The following is a 25500-nucleotide window of genomic DNA, read 5'->3' as shown; positions in this document are numbered from 1 at the left end:
GTAATTGGGTTGATTTGGTTGATGTGCTTGTTGCTGTTGAACTTGAAGAGCATTGTTTTGAGGTTGGTTGTTTTGGTGGAAGTTTTGGTTTTGTGGTTGTGGTGGTTGATAATTGGGTTGATTTGGGTGAGGAGGGACTGATTCTAAGGTGGCATACCTATGAGATGCTCTTGGTGTTGTTGTTATTGTGTTGGTTGTTGGGGTGGGGTATTGTTATCATGATTGTTTGGGTTTTGGTTGGGATTGTGAGGTGGAGTATGATTCATGGCTACGTAGTTTTCAAATGGAATGTCCTAAAAGGAATGACCAACAATTGGAGAGCTCGGTTCGGTGTCGATGTCGCTTGAAGTATGAACTTGATCTTCTATGTTGATTAGTGGAGAAGAGGAAGAAGCATGAACAAGTTGTTGTTGTTTTGCTTGTTTGGGTAACTTTTTCAACATTTTTGCTTCTTTTTCAATATCCGGATTGTAGAGTAGTTCATCGGTTCTTGTAGACATAGGCATAAACAATAAAATAACAATAACCAATTTCCCCAGCAACGGCGCCAAAACTTGGTAGGATGTCAAGTCCACTAAGCAAAATACACCCTGGCTGCAAATAAAACGTAATATTTGTAAAAAGGGGTATCGATCCTCGGGGAAATGTTGTATTAAATCATCAATGCAATCCAATAGAACTAGTGTAATAAAACTAATGAACTACAATTAAACTAAAAAGGGGGTTTTATGATTGCTTGAAAAGTAAAAGACTTGAATAACTAAAAAGCTTACAATTAAGCAAGATGGTGAGATGCTCAAATATTAGATATAATTGGTAAACCAAGGCAATTCAACATAACGAACATTTGTGTGCTTATCATTAGGATTCAATATGAATCTTATCATTCATCCCAAATTGGTTATCGCAATCATGATGAATGATATGTCAAGAATCCTCATAGGTAGTATAATGGTTGGGGAAGCACACAACACATATTCTTAATCAAAATTAAGGATTGAATTGAACCAATTGAACCCAAGAAGGTTGATTAGCCTTAAGAATGATGGAATCGCCAATTCCTAGTGGACGTCAATGATTACACATCCATAAAGGACTCATTATTCATAAGCTAGAGATGATTTCTACCATCATAAATCCGTTGTTCTAAGTAAATTCAATGATTCAATTCTAAACCAAGGAAATAAAGCAACAATTGCTCATTCAAGTACCAAGCTCATGATTAAAGTATTAAACAAGCATAAGAAATATGAACTAGAATCATAAACATAAGATACATGAAAATTAAGCATGAATCCTTCAAAACCCAAAAATATCCAAGTGTTTTAGCCAAAGTTAACCAAAATGAAGAAACTAGACACTCATCGCAACAAGATAACAATCACTAAAGTGTTTTTGCATCAAGAAACTAACAATTATTTAGAAAGATGAGAAGAATGTGTATCAAGCTTCAAAAAATCGCCTCCAATGCTCTCTAATGGTGGAAAATCGAAGTGTGAGCTGCTAGACCTAACCCCAAAAGTAAATCATGAGCAAAATAACCAAAATGCCCCAAAGTGTGCAGTTGTGAGGGGTACCCTCGCAAGTATTGAGCGACTGATACTCCACCCTCGCAAGTGTTGCTGGAATGCTAATGACTCTTTTTTCTCCACTACACCACCCCACTACTCAAGATTCCCTTGGTCCCCTCCACACCTCACATGATTCAAATTTGGCAAATCATCTTAGAGTTTCAAAATATGGATAGTCCAAGCCCAAAATAAGAATCCAAGACCCTTCTTCATAAGCCCACTTCGTCCAAGTCATCAACATTTTATGCCCACTTCCTCTTTGATGGATCCAAAAAGGCAAATAGTGCCTCAAAAGTCCACAATGACCGTCTCCAAGCTAATACACAACTGCAACAAGGTCCAAAACCCTACAAAATACCTCATACCAAATAGAAAGTACCCGATACGATCCTTGATAAAGAAAATAAAGAATATACAATGTAATAACAATAAAAAGAGCAAAAAAAATACTAAAATAAACGGTAAGAAAGAAGGAAATAAAATAAACTATCAAAAGGCCAAACGAATGATTTACACAGGTAAGTAGGAAGTTAACATCCTTTTACTGCAGAAGATTGATTTATTTTATTTAGACAAAATCTAGTTATAGTTTTCTTCTTTATTTATGAAGGAAATTTCATCACTGGGCAAGAATGTTGAATTAGAGCCAACTACAGTCCCAACCAAAAATAAAACAAAGTCAAAGGAATCATCATCTCCAGTAAGTAAATAGTTAACATTGTTATAATGCATAATGGAATCATCATCACCAGTAAGTAAATAGTTAACATTGTTATAATGCATAATATTGTTTTTTTTAATTTACATAAAATCAACTTATAATTTATTTCTTTATTTATGTAGGTAATTTTATTTGCTTATTTATGCAAGAAATTTCAATGGAAAATAATATTAGATCTGAATGCAATCCAATCCAGAAAAAATACAAACAAGACAAACGAATCTGTAAAACAAGTAAGTGAAAAGTTGTCAAGTCCAAAACTTTACTATATTCTTTCCAATAATTTTAGATTTCACATATATGACTATATTTATGGTTTTAAGGAATTTGAAAAAAAAAACAAGTATAAACAAGTATGCACCCAAAAACATCACAAACTCAACAAGAAAAAGTCATACAAGTATGTATTACGTCATCCTATATATATATATATATATATATATATATATATGTGTGTGTGTGTGTGTGTGTGTATGTATGTGTACGTATGTGTGTACATGTGTGTACATGTGTGTTACTAGGATATAAATCATTGTAGGAGATAAGTGTAATCTATACATAGTAGAACCAACATCAAGAAGCCTTGTTGCCAATTGTAAAGCTTATTTGTCATAAGAGAAACAATATCTTCATGTGATTCCACTGAAAGATGAATACTATAAAGTATCTATTGAAGAAGTGTTAAAGGAGAATGCATATTTACCAAATCAAACCACCGAACACAAATTAGATAGAGAAGGACTTAAGGTTTTGTTGCTTAGACAAAAGGCCTTGTCATATTACATGGATAGGTTTGTTTATTCTGTTATATCTTTTAAATTATATTTTTTCTTTTAATCATTTTTGTTTTAATGTTTAATGATATGTAGAACTTGTGTTGCTATAGGTACTGACTACAACTTTAACTAAGGACAATAATATTGGCAACTCTAAAAAATGCAAAATATCTTACATATCGATTGATGCGCTAAAGACAAGTAACAGGGTTAATAAGTTGAAGAAGTAATATAGATTTCATTTTATTACTTATATTTCATATTCCGTTTGTATCCATGCTAGGTATATTTTGATTACAACATTTGTGTATATTATTTAATTTGGGTTAAGGATTCATACTATTTTATTTAATTCATGTTTACTCCTATAATATGTTTTTTAAATATTTTAAGATGTCCATTCATAATTGTGACCTAATGTTAATTAGATCTATGATCACGAAAATGAAATGTAGCTAACTGGTAACAAATAGGTATACAAGTTAGAGAAAACTGCGATGGATTTCACAATTATGTATCACCAAATGCAAACAATGGTCATATTCTTTTCTTTATCACTTTTCTTTATGTGACTAATGATATCATATGTCATGATTATATGTAAATGAATGTCACCAAAGGGTAACAAGTAGCCACATAAATTAGAAAAATATGTTGCAATATACAACGATGGTTTTAACAATTATCTATCACCAAAAGCACACAATGGTCAAATTATTTTCTTTATGAGTTATCTTTATGTAACTAAATGATACGATACGTCACATTTGAAGATAAATAAATATCACTAAAGGATAACAAATAGCCACATCAATTAGAAAAATTATGTTGCTATACGCAATATTTAGTTCATTTTAACAATTATGTATCAAGAAAACACACAATGGTCACATTTTTTTTCTTTATATATTTTGTTTTTGTGAATAAATGTTTTCATATGTCACGCTTTTAGTGTAAATGAATGTCACTAAAGGGTAAAAAATAGCCATATCATATTGAAAAATTATTCAATGATTGTTTGAACAATTATGTATTACCGAAAGAAAACAATTGTCGTATTTTTTGTAATGCCCTAGTTTCCAACCCAAAATTTTCATTTTTACTTATTTAAATATTCAATTACATCAAAGTATAATGCGGAAACATGATTGTGAATGTGCGTGTGTACATCCGAACCTTGCCTTTCATACGAAATACGTGAAAAACATTTATAACAACTGGGTAAGCGCTAGGCTTAATGAGTTCTCCAAAATATCATATCCCACAATAGATATAAATGTATACACATTATGACCATAAACAAAAAGCTAGTCTGCCCTTGGCCTTCAACACAAAACTGGTTCGCCCCTTTTTACATACAACATATAGTTGTTCATCACTTTGGACTTAATATAATGCTATTCCGCCCGAGTCTATTAACCTTCAGCAGAAGCTAGTTCGCCCTCAACTTAACACATATATTTATTACAACATGCATTAATATAATATTGCTGGTAAATAATAGAACTAGCCTAATAACATTCTACATGGAAACTATATCCTAACATACAAATGATATATACTGGAGCACATAACATAGTGAGAAAACTCACTTGGACAATTACTTGGAAGATTTATAGCTATCAAGGCGATTCTACTGTCAATTTAATTGGCAGATAACGCATCGAACAAGTATTAACCTATAATACTCTAACCTATTAATTTCTATGACGATTTGGTAAATGAAGACTAGATCCTTCAGAAATCCCAATGAATAATGAACCTTCTATAAAATAAGGATCAACCAAGCCAGAAAGCCGGGATGCAGGATCATTTCGGTGTATAGTCTTTCTTAAATCCAACAACCAAGACAACATGACCATTCTAGACACATCTTCCTTATGTAGATAATTGAACACTATAACAAGAATTATTGACGAATCTAGCATTTATAAGGTCCTAATAACGACTATAATTATGAATACGAGTTATCCAAAAAGTCTAGTAAGTGTAGCTTCACTTATAGATATTTTCTAACAAAAACCCGAATAGCCGCGGGCAGGACCTCAATACCGATCACTTCTATCTGCTCGGATCACTTCCTCAGAGCTTTGCTAAACAAAGGTACTCCGAATCTCGAAGAAAGACCTCACAATCGGCCTTATGAGTTAAGAGAGAATTAATAGGTGGTGTGAGAAGTCAATGAAAATTGAATTATATATATATATATATATATATATATATATATATATATATATATATATATATATATATATATATATATATATATATATATATATATATTGGGCTGAAAAGAGGATGCGTGTCACGTAATATAGATACACGATGCGAATCTGGTCAGGAGTATTGATGTGGCTCCAACCATCGCATGAAACGTGGCAAAAATTTGGTAGACCGCGTCTATGCGTCAGTGCGTGTCGTGCAAGCGGTCGGGGCATGTGGCTGCAAGCGATCGGGGCATGTGTCCGTACAAGCGCCGTTTTCGACGGGTTTTATATCCACACATATCTATCAACGAGATCTACAACTTTCGTTTAGACTCCGTCGGCTAATTTTGATTTTTTTAACGTTATAGTTTTAACTGACTTAGACTGTTAAAACCCGTTTAAAAATCATAACTCTCTCATATGAATTCCATTATTGACTATCTTTATATTGGCGAAATCATATATATGAGATCTTCAACTCTCGTTTAGGTTGTTTTTCCTAACAATCGATCGATCTCAATTTTGGTTTATACACTGTTATACTGAAACTTCTAAAAAGCATAACTTCCTCTCATGAAGTCAAACTTGTACATTCTCTATACACTCTTAGTTTTGAGATTACTATGACTTCTGTCAAGATTATTAGAAAAAAAAATGTGTTGCTATAAGTACTATTCAACAATATTTTTAACAGTAATGTATCATGAAAAACAAATAATGGTAATATTTTATTCTTTAAATGTTTTTTTGTATGACTAAATGACTCTGTATGTCACGTTTCTCTGAAAATTAATGTCACTAAAGGGTAATAAATAGTCACATCATATAGAAAAAATATGTTGCTAAAATTAATATTCATTGATGGTTTTAACAATTATCTATTACCTGAAAGTAAACAATGGTTACATTTTGTTCTTATATGTTTTTTTTATGTGACTAAATGATGTCATATGTCACACTTTAATATGAGTGAATTTCACAAAAGGGTAACAAATAACCACAACAATTAGAAACTATGTGTTGTTATAGATACTATTCAACGCTAGCTTTAACAATTAACATTTTGCTCTTTATGTGACTAAATGATATTATATGTCACACTTTATCGTAAATAAATGTCACTAAAATGTATCAAATAGCTACATAATTTAGATAAAATGCGTTGTTATAAATAATATTTAGTGATGGTTTTAACAATTATACAAAACTAATACCAAACCATGGTCACATATTTTTTTTTATGAGTTTTCTTTGTGTAAATAAATAATATAATATATTATGCTTAAACATAACTAATGTAACTAAAGGGTAAATAGTAGTCACATCAAATATAAACTAACCATGGTTTAAAATAAAATCATCTTGTTTTAAATTACTTTTTATATGTGACTAAAAGGTAGGTTATAGTCATACTTAACAAGTTTATGTTTCACAAAAAATACCAAATGCCACACTAATAACACATTCTTGTCGACATAGAGACAACTAACGCTACTTTATTAATGAAATTTTTATCTAAAAAGTATTTACGACCATATATTCGATAAAATCCTTGAAAATAGCCACACTTTTTTATGCAAGGGTCACACTTTTAAATGCTTAAATTTAATGTTACCATAAGATGTCTAGTATGTAACGACATACGATCACTTTCGACAAAAAAAACAATGTGACTATAGGGGTATGGTCACATTTTTTAAACTCAAAAAAATATAGTTACATGTCTTTTTTCTTGTAGCGGAAGGTTTTATGTCTCCATCTTTAGGTATAGGGAAGTAGAAGAATAAAGGGACCAACATCTCTATTTTTTTAATAAGTTAATAAATATAAAGTGGTAAAAAAACCACATTGGCCAAATTTGTCATTGCATATTGATTATGGACCAAAATCGAAACAAAACGGAACTATAAAGACATTAAGAGTTTTTAAAAAAAAAAGTTAGGTTATCCAACACGAAAAGTACCACAAATCATAGATACAATTCATATAATTTAATGTAATAATTGGTACTTTAGAATATGTAACACTCATTTTCAGTTACATGGATGAAAATCACAACCAAATAAAAATTGGACTATTCCAATCATGAGTTTTGTTCGATGTATGGAAATAAAAAAATTAATGGACTGAAATTGTAGTTTGTACCGTGTCACACTCATCATTTTTGTAATATGATCTAAAAAATTTAGACCACAAAAACCAATTATTACATATATTTCTTTATGATATTCCATTTCAATCATGAAAGATAATTGAATATGATCAAATTATTTGTATCTATCCAAAATACGAAAAGGCCCACCAAACAACTTTTTGTGTTACCAAATTGAAAAATCATAAACACAATCTCTATTTGTCTTTGGATATTTAGATATCCAAGCTATCCAATGACGTTATATGTATATCTTCCATCCTATGCTGATTAGAAAATAGTACACCATATTGGGCTGCATAGACTATAAGTACCCCTAAGATTATTACAGTCATGATCCATACAACTTTAACCAAAACTACATCAAAACCTTCAAGAATGGCCCAAAATGAATCTAATACTACCCTAAAAGAAAACAACCAAACCAACACAGATCCAGTTCGTCCTTTTGCCAACTTCCCTCCGCCTATCTGGGATGATCATTTATTGTCGTTAACTGTTGACTATTTGGTAAGAGTACTTCCCATTAATTACAGACTCGAACCATGCATGCCCTCATGTAATTAGGAGGGGTTTTTATTGTATCATTTGGTTATAATTAACTACGTGTGGTTTCCTCTTAGGAGTTGGAAGCATATGCTAAAGCCATTGACGAGCGAAAAGAAGAGCTGAGAAGATTGATAATTAATCCAAACATCGATTCAAATGCGAAATTATGTTTGATCAATTCTGTATACCGTCTTGGCTTGAGGTATATGTTCGCGGAAGAGATTGAATATCAACTTGACAAACTTTTCAAGGAGTTGAACATGGAAGATTATGATCAAGCTGATCTTTATACGACTTCAATCAACTTCCAAGTTTTCAGACAACATGGTTATAAGTTGTCTTGTGGTATGTTAATCATGATTTTAAACAAAGTTTGAGGCATGTCTTATTGTTAAAACTGTTTGCTATATATAATTGCACAGATGTGTTTAAGAAGTTCAAAGACTATAACTCAGGTAAATTCAAGGAATATATTACAGATGATGTAAGGGGCATGTTAAGTTTTTATGAATCTACACAACTGAGAATCAGAGGAGAATCTATTTTAGATGAAGCCTTCGTCTTCATAGAAGCTCAACTTGTAGATTTGGTAGATACTCTTGAAGGTAATCTTGCACGGCAGGTGAGACAGGCGTTGAGGAGCCCTTCACATCGAGGGATGCATATAGTAGAAGCAAGGCTATATTTTTCGAACTATGAAGAAGAATGTTCTACATATGAGTCACTATCAAATCTTGCAAATACACACTTCAACTACCTGCAGCAACTACACAGAGAAGAACTATGCATTTTCACAAAGTAAGTTAAGAATTAACCAAGCTTCACAAACGTTTCTAGTTATTGATTTATATTTCTCTAATAAACTAAAAAATCAGTAATGATTTTTAAAAGATCCTTAAACATATAATGTTTGTAATACAAAAACTCATCGCACATTCCATTAACAACATATATAAAGGTTTATACATAAGCGTCGCTTTACTTATTTACATATCAGACCTATATATTATTTTATATATTTTATATTAATTAATTAATAAAAAAATTATATTTTTATGTTGTGATAAACTTTAGAATACAATAAATATTTATTGGCTTTATAAATGTAAAAGTATTAATGAAAATTGTTTGTTTATTATTTGTGAATACCAACATTTTTATTAATGGTTAACTTGGAAAAGATGTAAAACTTTCATGTTTACGATTTACACCAAAAGATATTTCAAATTACAACCTACAGTGTTTTCGATTTTTTATTTTTATTTAGATTGAATATCCGGTTTTGTATGCTAACTTTGGCAAATAAACAAAATAGAAATTTTGGGAAGTTGTTGGTTTTCTTGTAACAAAAACGTTTTGGCTTAATTCCGAAAATTGTAAAACTTATCTATCTTTTAATAAAAACCTACAAAATTTTCTAACTCTTCCGAATGATTGTTGAGTGCAATTTTTTTTTAGCATGGTATCATTATCCTCCTAATAATAGTTTTGTCACTTGTCCTTTTCTAGTGTATTATGTCACATGGTTTTTTATTTTTTCATTTTTTTCTATGTTATTTTATAATTTTTTTATTTTATTAAATTTTCACATAATATTTAAATGTAATAATAATAAATGTATATTAATACGTTCTAATTTCAGAATTACTAAATTAAAGTCTTATTAGTTTTCTTTGTTTATTTATCTAAATTATTTGTTTAATTTTTTTTAAAAAAAACCCTCTTTAATTTCAATAATTTACTAGTTTTCTCATTTTTTTTATAAATTCAAACTTCAAATGTTTAAATGTCATGTTTAATCAACTTTTAAATAAACTCATATAATACATAAGTCTCACACCTAATATGGTTATATACAAAACTGAAAAATATCGGGAGGATGTTTGATATGTGATGATGTTTTTATTTTGAGATGGTAAAAATCATAGATATATAGTTGTATGTGGAATGACCCAAAGACTTTAACAAAAAGAGTAATGATTGGAAAAACCCAGAGACTTACAAGAAAAAAGATAATAGTTGTATGAGAATCTAACGGAAATTTCCAGAAAAGTCATAATATTTTAGTCTGATTTATGAAAAAGTCTGGAACTAATTTTTGTTTATAGAAAAGCACAGAATACCGGCTAAAACTTTGAAAAAACCCTTTTCGGCCGGTTTAGTAGATTTAGTCTGTATTCTGTCCTTTTTCGTTAGTTTGCTCAAAATATTAAGATTTTTCTGAAAATTACCCGATAACCAAAATATTGGGACTTTTTTGAAAATTACTATGAAATTAATGGATATTATTATTAACAAATCATTTATAAACATAATTTTTTTAATTATAAACAAAAGAAATACATTTGTTGTTAATTTCTAGGAATAGAATGGTCCGCTATGTACTTCTCTATTGTTTGTTGACCACTTCAAAGTCGCTATGTTCTTCCTATGTATCGTTGTTGATGTCATATTGAGAAGTACTCTGTTAGGCGTGACCAATACAAGAGTTAATAATATTTATTAATACACAATCAATAAGTGTCTAATTACTATTAGGCATGTATGATCACGTGTTATTAGAAAATATAATTACACGAACATATAGATCTTTCATTATGTTCTTTAACAGAACTACCACCTAACCTCCAAATATTATCCGTTAACAACCATAAAATTACATACATCTATCGAGAGTGAAAAGTGAACTTTGAATGACAATTTAAATAGATAATAACCCTTCACTTGTTTCCATATAAATTATCATTCACGGTTTAATTTTCACATTTTATAGATGTGTGTTAGCCGATGGTTGTTAACATGAAATGTATGAATGTTGGTTTGTAGTTAGGTTAAACAACATAAGAGAAACACCAACATTAGAGGAATGTTAACTAAGTTTATCTCATCATCATACCCACAACAATGCATAGGAAGAACGTAGAGAGTTTGAATGGTCAGGAAGCAATAGAGTACTTGGACCACCAATTTATTCCTAAAATTAACAACAAATGTATTTCCTTTTTTTATAATAAAAATATTTTTTATGTTTATAAATGATTTGTTAATAATAATATCCATTAATTTCATGGTAATTTTCAAAAAAGTCTCAATATTTTGGTTATTGTGTAATTTTTGGAAATGTCCTAAAATTTTGAGCAAAGTAACGAAAAATGACAGAATACCTGCAAAATCTGCGAAACCGGCCGAAAAGTGTTTTTTCGAAGTTTTAACCGGTACTCTGTGTTTTTCTATAAATAAAATTTAATTTGCGACTTTTTCATAAATTGAACCAAAATTTTATAATTTTTTTTGGAGATTTTCCAGAATCTAATAGCATATACATCCATTGCCTTTTTCTTTTAAGTCAAGTCCTCCCACGCATAACCATTCTTTTGGATTGATAATCAATGTCTTTCTTCCTCTTTAAAATAACTGTTACCCTTTTTAATTTACACTATTGTCACACATTTTCATCTCATCTCACATATAACTATTGCCCTTTTCTTTTTAGTCTCTCAGTCATGTAAAAAAAAACAAGAAGCGCAACGAGAAACTATTATATATAGAAAAACCAGAAAAGAGCTTAATGAAATGCTGAACTTTTTTGTTAACAGAAAGTATGAAATGACATAGTTGGAGATTTTTTTTTTGGACCTAGAGATAAACCACGTAATCTATTAATCTTGTTAAAATTTGGGCCGGTTTATAAATTATTGGAAAGTGAGATAGATATTCTTAATGATCATGGGCTCTGTTACCTTCAAAATAACCTTTTATAAAGTTTCTCAAAATCCGAAGTTAAAGTCATTATTCCTAGCCCAAAAAAAAATAAAAAATAAAAATAGATTTGGATTTCTTTACTAAAAATATGGAAACATCTTACATGATAATGATATAGAATAACAGCTTACATTTATCGACTTTTCCACCTAGATTATTATATTCAACTAATCTACTCCAAGACTTGCAGAAACATACTTCTCTTATCCCCTTTGTTCTCGGGTTTGCAAATCATCCTCACATGTTCTACATATGTTGCACATAGTAATAGATAATCTTAGGCCCTAGTAAATGCATGTTCTTACCTTTTTTTATCGTTTAAATTATATAACAAATCATCTATCTGTAATTTCCGTTGGCTATTTATAATCCTTCTTTTAGTACTAGCTGCAAGATAACAAATAAAGTCTTTACTTATTTCTCCAACATTTCCTTGAATATCATTGTATTTTAGATTTAATTGTGCTACAATAATAATAAAAGGGAAATTGTTGATGCTATGAGTAGGATTACTCATTCGTTAGTCGAACATAACATACACATAAATAGATTCCACACAAGTTAATACTAGTGTATAAATATCATTGCCATAATTATTAGAATTTAGAAGCATATTAGTGTTCATGCTCCTAAAATAAGAGAGAGCTTGATATTCTTTTGTTTCAGATGGATCAAGGACTTGAAGTTTCAAACTATAACTCCTTTTGTAAGAGACAGAACGCCAGAACTCTATTTATGGGCAATCGGTATAATTCCCGAGCCTCATTACTCTCATTCTAGAATCATACTAGCAAAAATGGCACAACTAGTATTGGTGTTAGATGACATATATGATGCATATGGTACTATTGAGGAACTTCGACTTCTAACGGGTGCCATAAACAGGTATATTCTTATTGAATATGCTACTAACCTATATGATGTTAAATAGCAAAAATTTGTATGATGAAAAACTTAAATGGTGATTCATTCCATATCTTTAGTAACATAAATCATTAAACGACCATTATTTGATGATAAACATGGTTTAAATTTTAGTTGGGAAATTAATGCTATGGAACAACTTCCGGAGTATATTAAACCATTTTACAACATTCTCTTGAACGAGCTTACTGAAGTTGAAAAACAACTATCTAGAGAGGGAAGAGCAAACAGGGTTTATGCTACAAAACAAGCAGTATGATATCATTTCACCTTGTGTAACGAAGATTCCAATTATTTATGTCTACTTAAATATTTTACTTTTTTCTTAATTTTTTTATTTTCATTTCTGTCATGATAAGCTAGTTTCAAAAACTAGCCGGAGGTTACCTACAAGAGGCTGAGTGGAGATGCCAAAGACACGTGCCATCATTTGAAGAATATTTGAAGAATGGATTAATTACTTCTGCCTACGATGTTTTTATATACTCTCCTTTAATGTTTATGGGAGATATTTTCAGTAAAGAGGCTTTGGCTTGGTATGAGAGTCGTCCAAATATTGGGGAAGCTACAATGTCACTTGGAAGACTTTATAATGATGTTACGAGTTTCCAGGTTTGTAATTCATAATTACACATCTCATTATAGAAACAACGACTTTTAGAAAATAAATGAATGGTTTCCTCCACATGCAAATGTTTACAATAACCATTATCGGTATTTCAGACAATTGAAGTATGTAAATCAAATTTATAACTATCTAACAACAAACAACATAGTAAATTAAAAGTTTGTCTTAAAAATTAAACATGAAAACTGTTTAACATAGTTAAATGTCTATATGAAGTTTGAGGGTGAAAGAGCACAACAAGTCGAATCAGTACATACATATATGAAGACTTTCGGGGTACCAGAAAATGTAGCTGTTCAAGAACTCAAGAAAATGATTGAAAATGACTGGAAAGATATAAACGAGGGATGTCTTAAGCCAACCGAAGTGTCAATGGAACTTCTTGCACCCATTCTTAATTTTGCTAGAATGAATGATATGGTATATAGGTACAGTGACACTTTCACTTTTCCAGAAACAACGATTGTGGAGTATGTTAATCTGTTATTCATAGATTTTGTTCCAAAATATTAATAATCTAGTCATTCTCATGTATTTAATTTGGTCATTGGGAATAACTTTCTTCATGATTAATAATAATATGTTATATCTACATTCGGAAGATATGTATCGGGTTCATATAGTTTCTGTTAATTATCGCTATTATGAATGAAAACTTTATGTGATGTCATGAGGAAGCATATTCATACATTAGAAATATTTGAAAAGGTAAGAAGTTTGAAGCAGTTTATAAACTTTATGGATCTGTTTTTGTTTTTGGTTTGGACCCTATCGTTAACCCTTTAGTTAGGTTTAACCTAATTAGTTTTTCTTTTCTTTGTAACTATACTTTCTTTAAACAATAATGAAACCCTAGCTGTATGTTGTCTCTGGTGTTCATTAGTTTATATGATAACAAAGTTATGATTGATTGGTATGATTTTCTGATTAGTTTATACATTTTGTCTGTTTTAACCTTTTCGAATTTGTCATTTTGAGTGTTTCGATTGTTGCTGTTATTTCGTCAATATCCGGTGTGATTGTTCAAAGTTTAGTTTGTCTGGTTATCAGTGCTTGTCGATTTCGAGGTTTTTCTTTTATGTTTGTCTGTTGTTGTTGGTTATTGGTTTCGAGGGTTTGATTTGTTTGTCTTTTCAACGTTTAGGATTATTGTTTGCCTATTTGCTATTAATATAACTCCAAAGGATAGATCGGTCTACAAAGTTTCTTTTGATGAATGTGTCTACTGCACATAGAGGAACCATTAGGAGTCTTAATTATCATTGTTATCAAACAAAGCAAAGCAACAACAAGACATACCATCTAGATCGTTTCAACCATCATTCCAGTCATATAACCCTCATTTAACACATTATAATAATGTTGCATCTATAGTTGAAAATAATTTTCATGCTACCACTATGTCATCATCTATATTGGATCCTCAAGTTCTTCAACAGTTCAAATGGCTCCTTGCTTACAAATACACAACCATGTCTAGATCCTCAAGTTCTTGAGCAGTTCAGGTCTTTCCTCATCCATTACTTCAAGAATTCCTTCATTTTTATGGATCTTGGATTTTCATAAATTGTATGTTCTGGTCTTCACTTTGTATATGTGAAACGTATGTTCGATTTTGTATGTTTGTTTTTTATATTTTTTGTACTTTGGCTTCACAGTTTATGTTTGTTTGTTTGATAGTTGTATTAGCTTAGTTGTCCTAACCTAATTGGTCAGACCCTAACCAACTTCCTTGTATTACATATATAAGGGCAAATAGTTAGAAATAGTATCTTTTGAGAGCTTTCTTAAATCACTGGAATTTAGTGCTTTTTACTCTGTAATACAAATCAGATCTTATTTACTTTGATGTGTTCTTATGATTTTGTCTTCGAAATTATGATCTCTTTCTTATAGATTCTAATGATCCTACAAATGGTATCATAGCAGAAATTTCTCTAAGCTTGTTTTCAAATCTCAAAACACATTCGTGTTCATCGAGTTTTCTGATTTTGACTCTGAATTTCTTAAATCTATTCCACATTTTGCAAGGCAAACTCGAGAGAATAAATCCCTTATCTAGTAAATCTTGAAGTTGTGTAACATCCCATTTTACAAACCAAATTTTTCATTTTAAGATATAATTATCAGGACATGATTTATGGTTTATACTTTACTTTTGATGACTTTTAGAGTTCTCGGTCTAGGACCGAAAACACCATGTTTTCGGTGGTGTTTGGACCGAAATCACCATATGATTTCGGTGGGCTTAATGAGGATTTCGGTTGGGTTTTGGGCCGACCCTTTGTAATTAGGTCTAGGTGTATGTATGTATGTATGTATGTATGTATGTATGAATATATATATATATATATATATATATATACATACATATATATATATATATATATATATATATATATATATATATATTGTGTTGTTTCAGCTGTGAGAGAGGCTGGCCATTCCATAGAGCTGAGATCAAGTTTAGAGAGAAAGAGAGAACCGAGAGCAATTCAAAATCTTATGTACTAGACTATTATCAATATAGTGTGCATTGAAGATTGATAATTGTGTTCTTAATTCATAATAATTGTTTTTGGGTTAATCATTAGATTGGGATTCCACACCAATTTGGTGACTCCGATTGATACACTAGATCACGGATTTTACAATTGGTATGAGAGGAAGGATTGGTATCAATCGATTTGGCCTAAACATTACACGTTTCTTGGAATTGTCTTGGTATTTGTGGTGTCTTTAAGTCCTTTTCGACGAAAAATAACCGAAAAATTGTTGTTGTTGTTCTTCGTATTCTTCATCTTATTGGATACTTTGATCGAAATTCGTTTTGTTAAGTTACCAATTTTGTGTTTCCAGTATTTTTGGGAGTTTTCAATTAGATTTAGATGTTCTCGGCTAGGTTTCAGGTGATTTCGGCGGCTACCAGTGTTCTCTGTCAACAAGATTAATCGTCTAGTTATCGGTCAAACTTTGTATTCAGTCAACGATATCGGTCAAAACAGGGTATTCGGTCAACATTCTCGGTTAAAGGGTTTTCAGTCAACAATCTTGACTTTTTGATTTTTCGGTCAAACCTAGTAGTTTTCGGTTAAATCATTTACTTTTCAGTTTACCATGGACTCATAGAACACTTCTCTTTCTACAATGCAAAGTGATCTTAATTCGGTTATGGAGACAACAACTCGAATTCACCGGCTGCTGACTGCTGATGAATTTCTTGAATGGAAATTCAGATTTGAGAAATATGTCAAGATTAAGGATAGCAAAGTGTGGAGAAGCTTCCTAAGATGTCAAATCAAGATCACAACCACCTTGGATGATGAAGCTAAAACTGTGGTTGACAAGCCAATCAAAGATTACACCAATGAGGACTTCGACAAGATTGAAGATGATGAGAAAGCACTGACCATTCTTACCATGGATTTGTATCCTGATATTGATCAATGTTTCAGGGAGTATAAATATGCTAAGGCTTTGTGGGAAGCCTTGATTGAAGTGAATGAATGGAATGAGAATATGAAGCAAAGCAGACAGAACCTGCTTCGTCAAATATTCAACATGTTCAATCATGTTCTTGGGAAGCTCAGTTGTGACATTGTATTACTCTTAACACGGAAATGAGAACTGTCGGAATTGTGTTGTCTCGCTCTGAGATAAATAAAAAGCTGCTCAATTCACTTCCCAGGAATTCGGATATGAATTTATCTATGATTAAAAAGACAAAGGACCTGAGCAAACTCTCTATTTCCGAAGTGATGGCTATTATCAATGCATGTGACATGGATGACAAGTAGAGAGAAATTAATCATGTCAATTCCTACTCAACTGCAAGCTAGGAGCAACCACTAACAATGCATTTTCAGTTGTTTCTTCACATCATGATCCTCCATCCTTTGGTATACCAACGGTATCTCCCAACTCCTTTGCGTCCGGTTCCACCACCAAATCCACCTTGTAGTCTCCAGCTGCTGCCAAAGGAGCTAAAGAAAACATGGCTCTGATGGTTGGATTCATGATTTGCTACAATGCCTTTGTTGCTGGTGAATTAGTTCCTCCAGTTTTGATTGGAGAACTCGATCAAATTCACCCTATGAATGTTAAAGAGATGGACATATCATGGCAAATTGCTATGGCGGTGTTTAGGGCAAGAAGTTCACTCTGCGAACTAGAAAGAATAATTGGGGAGTGAATGTGGATAAGAAAGTGGGCTTCAACAAGAGCAAGCTGCGGTGTTACAACTGTCATGATGCAGATCATTTTTCTCATGAGTGCATCGAGCCAAGAGTTGAGAATATTGCTGAGAGGGTTTTGGTTCCAGCTGGAAACAAAAAGAAGTGCCTCAGAATAATGAGAAATCTATGGTGGCACAACAGTTCTCGTGGGAAGATCAGATGCAGGCTCTCAATCATGCTGAAGATGGAAGAGCTAATCTTGCCCAGATTGAAAATGGTGAGGATGCTGATCTGGCTGAGGAGAAGATGATGGTGTTGAAACAAAGTTCAATTAGGATCGTTAGATTCTATGCAGACAAACAATTAATAATGTAATTATGAACACGAGAATGGATTTGAATATGTCGTATGATTAATGCTTCAACACCTCAGAAGAGCTCGATTAAGAACTTCGACTATAGAGGTGTTTAGGGTTACAAAATAATAAACATAAAAACTCCATACATTCTAATACATACATGCATGCATATTTATAGTCTAACCCTACTAGATAATCACAGATGGACATGCCCAATCCGGATACAAAATACAAGCCCATGACGCATCACAATTAAACTCAACAATCTCCCCCTTTGCGTCAATGGAGCCGAAATCTCACTTCGGTTGAGCAACAGAGAACTTCTTTACAGTTTTGAACACCTTTGGTATGATAGCCAACATATGATGTCGGAACGTTATGTACCACCGCAACATGTCCGTGAAGTTCTTCTTGTCTGCATCTGAGTTCTGCTTACACCTATGAATAATGTTGATAATATGCTCCGAGCAGTCTGTTGAAAACATATGTTTATCAACCAAAGCGAACAGAAATCTGTGAGCTTCGCCTTTTGTAAACATCACGGTGAGATGTGCAGAATTTATTTGGCCCATTTTCATTTTGTTCACATCTCCTGGTTTCGGTGTTGGCTTGGCAGTTGGCTTCCTGTTCATCACTTTCGCTATCTCCTGATCCATAGCAGCAACCTCTGAAGCCAACATCCTCTTCAAGTGATCCAGTATCGGCTCATATTTTTTTGGATTAGTGAGCAGAATATTAAACAAAAGAATCCAGTTGTGTGGATTTAAATTTGGAAGATTTGCTAGAGAGATAATCGACACCGAGTTTGCTGATCCTCGAGTGATATTGAAATTAACATTTATGAACTTCTCAGCAGGCGAGGGTTTGAGTACCTTGACAGTTATAATCTTCTGTGCGCTCCATGTCAAGTACTGTGGTTGACCATACTTCAAATAAAAGTCGATTAGCTCATGATCAACTTTTGGATGAGGAAAAGGAACATCAACAGTCGAATCGAAACAATGAAATGTGAATGCCTTTCGTGTTATTGGCATGTCGAACTATGAGTCCTTAGACTTGTCACAGTCAAACGAAGCTACAGGTTCCAACCAGTAAACACTTGGAAACTCTATAAGCCTGATTGATAAGTGTCTCTTTTGTCCAAAGGGGAAACAATGCCTTTTTGCAGTTTAAGGCTTCTTTTTCTTCCTTGTTCCTCCTTTCCCTTTCCTCAACTTCCTTTGCAACCTTCAGGATTTCATCCAAATCTCTGTCGCTCTTCTTTCTTTTAAGAGCCTCAACAATGGTCTCTTCAATATCATCATCACTATCATCTTCAATCTCTTTCAGCTTAGCTTGAGAACCAGAACCCGAAGCTTCTTTACCCTTGGGTTCGGTTGTGACTTTGATATTCGGTTGGGCAGATTCGGTTTTTACAAAAACCTTCGCTTTCGGTTGAGCACCTTCTCCCCCTTGTTTTGGAGGTACGAATCCCTCCGAAACTCCCTTCATCTCGTGTAACAATGCAAGGGCAGGAAGAATTTCTGTGGTGAGATGATTCTGTATGGTCAAAGATAGGATAGGATCATGAGCACCAATAATGTTGGTCAGCATATCCTTTACATCCGCTGCACAGCTTCGAAAAACAGCTCTCTCAGTTTTCAACAAAGAAATTTTCTTTTTGGCATGAGCAATCTGAACTTTTGAACTTCAATGGTGGATGCTTGTCTAGCATGTCCTTCCTTTAGAGCACTTTCTTTTGCTAAATCAGCTTGAAGGGATTCTAGCCGAGAAGACACGAAACTAAGAAGTGAAGTGTTCTCTGCCTGGATGGAAGAACGAACAGCGTCAAACTTTGTTTGCTCCTCTTGAATGGACTTGAAGAATGAATCCACAGAAGCTTGCACCTTAGCTGCATTTGTTTCAGCATGCCCCTTGAGTGAGTCAAGAAAGATCTGAGTTGTATGGACAATGTCTGCAACATCAGCAGTATCCTTTTTGCAAGCAGAAGAAGAGTCATTAAAAGCCTGTGTGGATTTGTCAATGGACTCTGTGTATTGCTCAAGAGCGGTGTCCAAAAAGGCTATTAGCACAACGCCACTAGCAGACTTGTTGTTATCAAGCAGTTTATCCAGTTTCTCATTAAGGGGCTGCAAGTGCTGGCGTGTGATGGGAGCGTCATCATCTTCATCGATAGGAAGCCTATATGGACTATAGTATGTAGAATCAAACTCATCATTAGCACCACCGAGAGTGGCACCGGAATCAGTTGAGTGGGTTGGAGAAAGAGGTTTAGAAGTAACCGGAGGTTCAGTTCCAGTAGGTTCCCCTGTATCAGATACGTTGACTTCTACTGTCGGTTCAGGAATGGTAGTGGTGGTTGATTGGGAAATAATGGGAGGCAGTCATGGGGTTGTTGATATAGGAACAGAAATAACCGGTGATGGTGGTGATAAGGAAGTTGTTGAAGTTGTTGTTTGAGAGGTGGTAGGTGCGGGAATAGAAGCAACCGAAACTGAAATTGTCTGTTTCGGTGATGGAGGTGGTGTAGGAAGTTTGTCATGAGGAGAGTTTGTTGGAGATGGGGACCGGGGAGGGGCGTTACCTCTTGGTGATTCATGATGAATTTCCTCTTCGTCATCCGCCTTTTCATTTTCTGAACTGGGAGGAGTGGGACTCTTGGATCTTTTTGCCATCTTGTTTATCTTCTTTGTTTTAGAAGAATCCCCTTTCTGGGACATTCGCTTCTTGGACTTATCATCATCCGCATTTTCTTTGTTGGTAATAATCCGTTTCCCTCTGTTGCTAGGCTTGTCCACAAGATCCAATACAGGAATTTCCAAAGAATTAATTGCCCTTCGTGTAATAAGAGTCCAGAATCGACCACACAAAATTTCCGAATGCCTCGTAGAAGAGTTGAGGCTTTGCACCACTTGAGAACAGATAATCGAACCATAGTCGAGATTGATACCATTATAAAGATTGTAGAGAAGGGTTAGAAAACCCTTGCTGGTGTCATCAGATCCACCACTCCCCTTTGCCAAACTCTTGATGAGAAGAGTAAGCAATCCATTCCATGGGGACGGTAAGCATGACTTCTTAACTTTTGTAACTGTGGTTAGCATGTCAGTATACCCCATCTCGTAGAGCATCGAGAATAGTTGAGTAGTAGTGATGAAGTCTAGTGAAATCACAGAGGAATCCACTACAAGGTGCAATAGGGAACAAATCTACCTTTTGAAATAGAAGCCTTTTTAGAATGGATTTGAAAGTAGATTCTTTCCTTGTTCTTGTCATATGAGGCATTAGAGTAAACTTGGGATAGAAGTGACATAGGAACGGCTTCCACCTGGGTTAGGGATATAACCAGAGGTGAATATTTCAAACACTCAACCACTTGTAGCATATACAAATCATATAGAAACGGATTGAGTTCAATAATCATGTTCTGATTTGGCTTGATGGAGAGCAATGGTGATGAAGCAGTTTGGTCGTGAGCCGATAAGAAGTCGCCATTGTTGATGGAATGAAGAAGATGAATAGTTGGGAATCGCCATGTAGATATAGAGACTTTGTTGCAGGTGAGAGAGACAAATGGAATTAGAACTCCTTTATATACCATTGCCAAGAGAGAGAAAGAGTCATCATCATATTGATGAGATCACTGAAATGTCGCATGAAAAAGTGCAATGTGACAGGTTGGTTTCTCCCATGTATATGTCAGCACGCGTGGTTTAAGTAACCGTTCAAAGGCACGTGCCTAAAATCTTATCCTCAATCATCGTTTGAAATTCAGCGTCCCTCCAAAAATAAACAAAAACCGAACCAATCAGCAACCAGAGTTTAGGAAAATAAAAAATTTCATGCAATAGGGTGACAAAAGATAAAGAAATAAAGCAAAATGTGTATGGGATGTGAGTGATGTCTTATTAGAAGACATGAAGCAGATGATTCCGGGTAAGAATCACTTCCTTCAAAGTCAAGAGAGACTTGAAGTGCTTGTGTGGTTTCCCGAGAAAATACGATCAACTATTTTAAGAGAAACATTGAAAGGCTTCTTTTAATTTGTAGGCTTAGGTTATTTTATCTTCAACCGAACATCAATACTTAACATAAGATCGATTGTTGGTAGAAGTACTAGTGAGACCGATGTGGTCTGTTGTACAGGTAGGTTGGATATAATTTATAGTGACGAAAGAAGTGATAGAAATCCAAAAAAAAATTAAACTGGATCCTTTTGGGAAGAAAGGCCTTTGTGTTAGACGATTTCATAAAGGACCACACAAAAGTAAAAAAGATTTCAATAGGTACACAGTAAGATCTTGAATATAATAATTCACCGTCAATGCATTGTAGGTGTTGGATTTTGGGTTTCACTCAACACGTGGTATACGTATCTAAGATAATAAACATAGATGTTATGCAACCATAAACCTCATACCGAGAGTCTCAAGGGTTACAGTGGTGAACCAAAGGTTGATGGAGAATAGAAGAAGGATGGTTTAAAGAACTACAAGTACCTATGCTATATAAAAATGACAAAGCAGAAAACTCTTAACTCGTATGAGAAGAGTAAGGTAGCTCTTGACTTGAGTTAAATGTAGCGGCCCGATTGGGAAGAAACGATAGGTATACATCGAATCATTAAGGCCTTACTATTAGTGTAGAGGCTTTGGTCAACAAGTAGCAGCATGCTGCTAGGGACCCTTAACTAGTTCAAAATAAAGAAAATATATATACCAACCTTAGCTACAAATGTTGTTGTACTGACATACTTGTGACCTATGTAAAAGAACAAGCAAACAAACACACCACACAAACAAAACAAACAAACCAAAAAATATTTTTGAGGTTTTGAGATTTTCTGAAAAATAATAAAAACAGAAAGAGAAAATATTTTTGGATTTTGGATGTTTTGGAATTTTCTGAAAAAATAATAAAAATAGAAAGAGAAAATATTTTCTGATTTTTGAAGTTTTGAAATTTTCTGAAAAATAATAATAACAGAAAGAGAAAATATAAAGTAGCATAAAACACCAAAAAGATATAGTTAATAGTATAAACAAAATGTACAACCGAAACCTTATCTTAAAAGAATGAAGCGAAATAAGCCTAGCAACCGGTTCATTTCAGTTCCCAAAAATTATGGAACCGAGATAGACCGAGCGTTCGGTTCATTTCGGTTCCCGAAAAATCTGAAACCAAAATAGACCGAGCGTTCGCTCTATTTCTCTTGTCTAATTTTTAGAGAGAGATTCGGAACCTAGTTACCCCATCGGGTATGACATAGTGAGAAGACTCACCTCGCTGATGTCGGATAATCACTCAAGCTCGATTCCCCAATGTATCGCCTCCTATATCATAAGTACATCTCTAATTAATACCTTCCTGACTTAGTTTGACAAACACTAATAAGTCAACTCTAGTCAACCCTAGTCAACGCTGATCAACGGTCAACCTTTGACCCGACTCTTCGAGTCTTGCATAGATTCGTCAAGTCCATACGTGAACTCGAGTCCTTTGAATCCCTTCTGACCCACTGAGTCACTCACCCAACTCGACGAGTCATCCACTGATCTGAGTCACGGGACAACCTGCTCCGACTCATCGAGTCTGCTCATGGACTCGGCGAGTTCGTTTCATACACAACCTCAAACAACCTTCTGAGGTCAGATCTATTCCTCTAATCCTTAGATCTAACCTTTCCAAGCTTAATAATCATGTAAATTCGCTATCTTGATGTACATGCAACATCTATATGACCATATATGATGATTTAGCCCCAAATACCACAACCCAAGGTCATAACCTCCATTGCTCTTCATAAAGCTTGATGACTGAGGCTTTCTGGACCTCTATGGATCCAGATCCAAACCCTCATCACCAGAAAGGGACTATTTGGCAATCAAATCAACCTAACAAATGCCATAAGAAACCCTAAATCCAAATATACTTCATAAAACAGAAGATGAACCGAAATAATACCTCAAATGCGATGATCTTAGCTTCAAATCCATAGAATAGCAACCTCCTTTGCTTCCCCTTGGTTAGGACCTCCTTCTTGTTTCTAAACAACACCACAAAGGTCAAGAATGGCTTCCTTTCTCTCTCAAAACGCTCAAGCACTCTAGGGTTTCTTTCTTTGGACTGGTAGCCGCAAATGAAGGCCATAAGGGCCTTTAAATAGGTCCCAAACCCGATAAATTAGGGTTTCTTTCGTCCGATCTGACTCGGCGAGTCGCTCCCCTGACTCGTCGAGTCCCCTCATTAACCACGTCATCCAATCGCGACCAGACTCGACGAGTCTGAGCACCAACTCGTCGAGTCACCCTACATAAATAAAGAATTGCAACATAATTCAATATACCTGGGAAACTGGGTGTTACGGTATTTAAATTTAATTAATTGTATGATTTTACCCTGGGACTCGGCGAGTTGGAGGCCCAACTCATCGAGTAGACTAGACTCTTAGATGCGGGTTTTAAATAACCTACTCGACGAGTCGGAGAGCCCGACTTGGCGAGTAGGACTGTTTAGATGAAACCCTAATATTTAAGGTTTGCACCCTATTTAAGCATCTTATCTTGTCCCAACCCAACCTCCATCGTCCCTCCCAGTCCAAAAAACCCCTAACTCGAAACCCTAAAGCATTTGGAGTGTTCTTGAGCCATTTTTGTGTGTTTTTGGTTGTTTCAAGCTTGAATAAGAAAGTAGAAGCTTAGGGGTTCCAGAAGAAGCAAGTAGATCTAAAGGTTTTGCTTTATTTATAGCTCATTTAAGGTAAAAAAAGCTTCAGCCTTGACCATCCATCTCTTATATCTCTAGTTAGGGCTCATTTCTACATTTTCTAAGCCTTAGAAGAGCCATATTCAGGATTTTATGGTTATAAAGGCGTATGAATTCCGATCTGGGACCATTAAGAGTTCCTATGGCATAAAGGTGTCAACTTTATGTCCATAAGAACCCCATGCATCTTTTAGTCTCCATTTTAGGGCCTTTTGTGCCAAATAACCCATGCATGAACGTCAAGTTTGTAACTTTACGTGTATTTTGGACCCTAGGAGACTAGATCTATGTTTTGGATGCGTTGAACTCGATTAAAATCAATAGTTTGGACTTGGACTTTGAGGGACTCGGCGAGTCGTCCATGGTTCCCCAACCCATTTCTGTTTTGATCGAATTGGTTGAGTTTAGAAGAGGACTCAACATGATTGATGTGAATCTGGACTTGGAAATCATGGAACTCGATGAGTTCAAGAACAAAACTCGGCAAGGTCATGGCAAGTCCCAACTACATGGAGACGTACTCAACGAGTTCATAAGGAACTCAACAAGTCCATACCTAAATATGTCTTCTTGCATGAAGAAGGACTCGACGAGTTCAAGGATGAATTCGGCGAGTCAGTTGTAGAAGGTCCCGATTTTGTGTGAAGAAGAACTCAATGAGTACATGCAAGACTCGACGAGTCGGTTCGGGGTTTTTGTGTTCTGAAGATATGGTTACTTGGCGAGTTGTTGGGTCAACTGGACGAGTCGAGTTCACCAGACATTGACTTTGACCTAGAGTTGACTTTGGTCAAGGTGTTGACCTTGAATTTGGCTTTGACCTAAGTAACCCTTGTAGGGGTTTAAGAGTATGTAACGGTAAATTAAGGAAGTTTGTTATGTGTAGGAGTTGAGAGGAGTTGATCTCGGCAT

The 25500-nt window shown here is 34.1% G+C and overlaps 1 protein-coding gene across 1 annotated transcript; it reads left to right on the top strand.

Moving 5' to 3' along the window:
* Window positions 1–7717: 7717 nt before the first annotated feature.
* On the top strand, window positions 7718–13893 carry LOC145103017 (10-epi-juneol synthase-like). Its single transcript, XM_079040554.1, has 7 exons — window positions 7718–7937; window positions 8051–8321; window positions 8399–8774; window positions 12405–12623; window positions 12777–12915; window positions 13026–13274; window positions 13507–13893. The coding sequence occupies exons 1-7, from the start codon at window positions 7761–7763 to the stop codon at window positions 13801–13803; spliced, it is 1728 nt and encodes a 575-aa protein (XP_078896680.1). The 5' UTR covers window positions 7718–7760; the 3' UTR covers window positions 13804–13893.
* The last annotated feature ends 11607 nt before the right edge of the window (window positions 13894–25500 follow it).

This window comes from Lactuca serriola, chromosome 1, assembly GCF_051521515.1.
Source record: "Lactuca serriola cultivar US96UC23 chromosome 1, Lser_US96UC23_V15, whole genome shotgun sequence".
NCBI lineage: Eukaryota > Viridiplantae > Streptophyta > Magnoliopsida > Asterales > Asteraceae > Lactuca > Lactuca serriola.
This window is presented reverse-complemented; position numbering and strand designations above follow the sequence as displayed.

What these genes read in the sequence shown, in the direction of transcription:
- LOC145103017 (XM_079040554.1), top strand. Translation starts at nt 7,761, where the DNA reads ATGATCCATACAACTTTAACCAAAACTACATCAAAACCTTCAAGAATG. An exon ending in TGGTTATAAGTTGTCTTGTG is followed by an intron (nt 8,322 to 8,398) that starts GTATGTTAATCA and finishes ATAATTGCACAG; the next exon opens with ATGTGTTTAAGAAGTTCAAA. An exon ending in TTTATGCTACAAAACAAGCA is followed by an intron (nt 12,916 to 13,025) that starts GTATGATATCAT and finishes ATGATAAGCTAG; the next exon opens with TTTCAAAAACTAGCCGGAGG.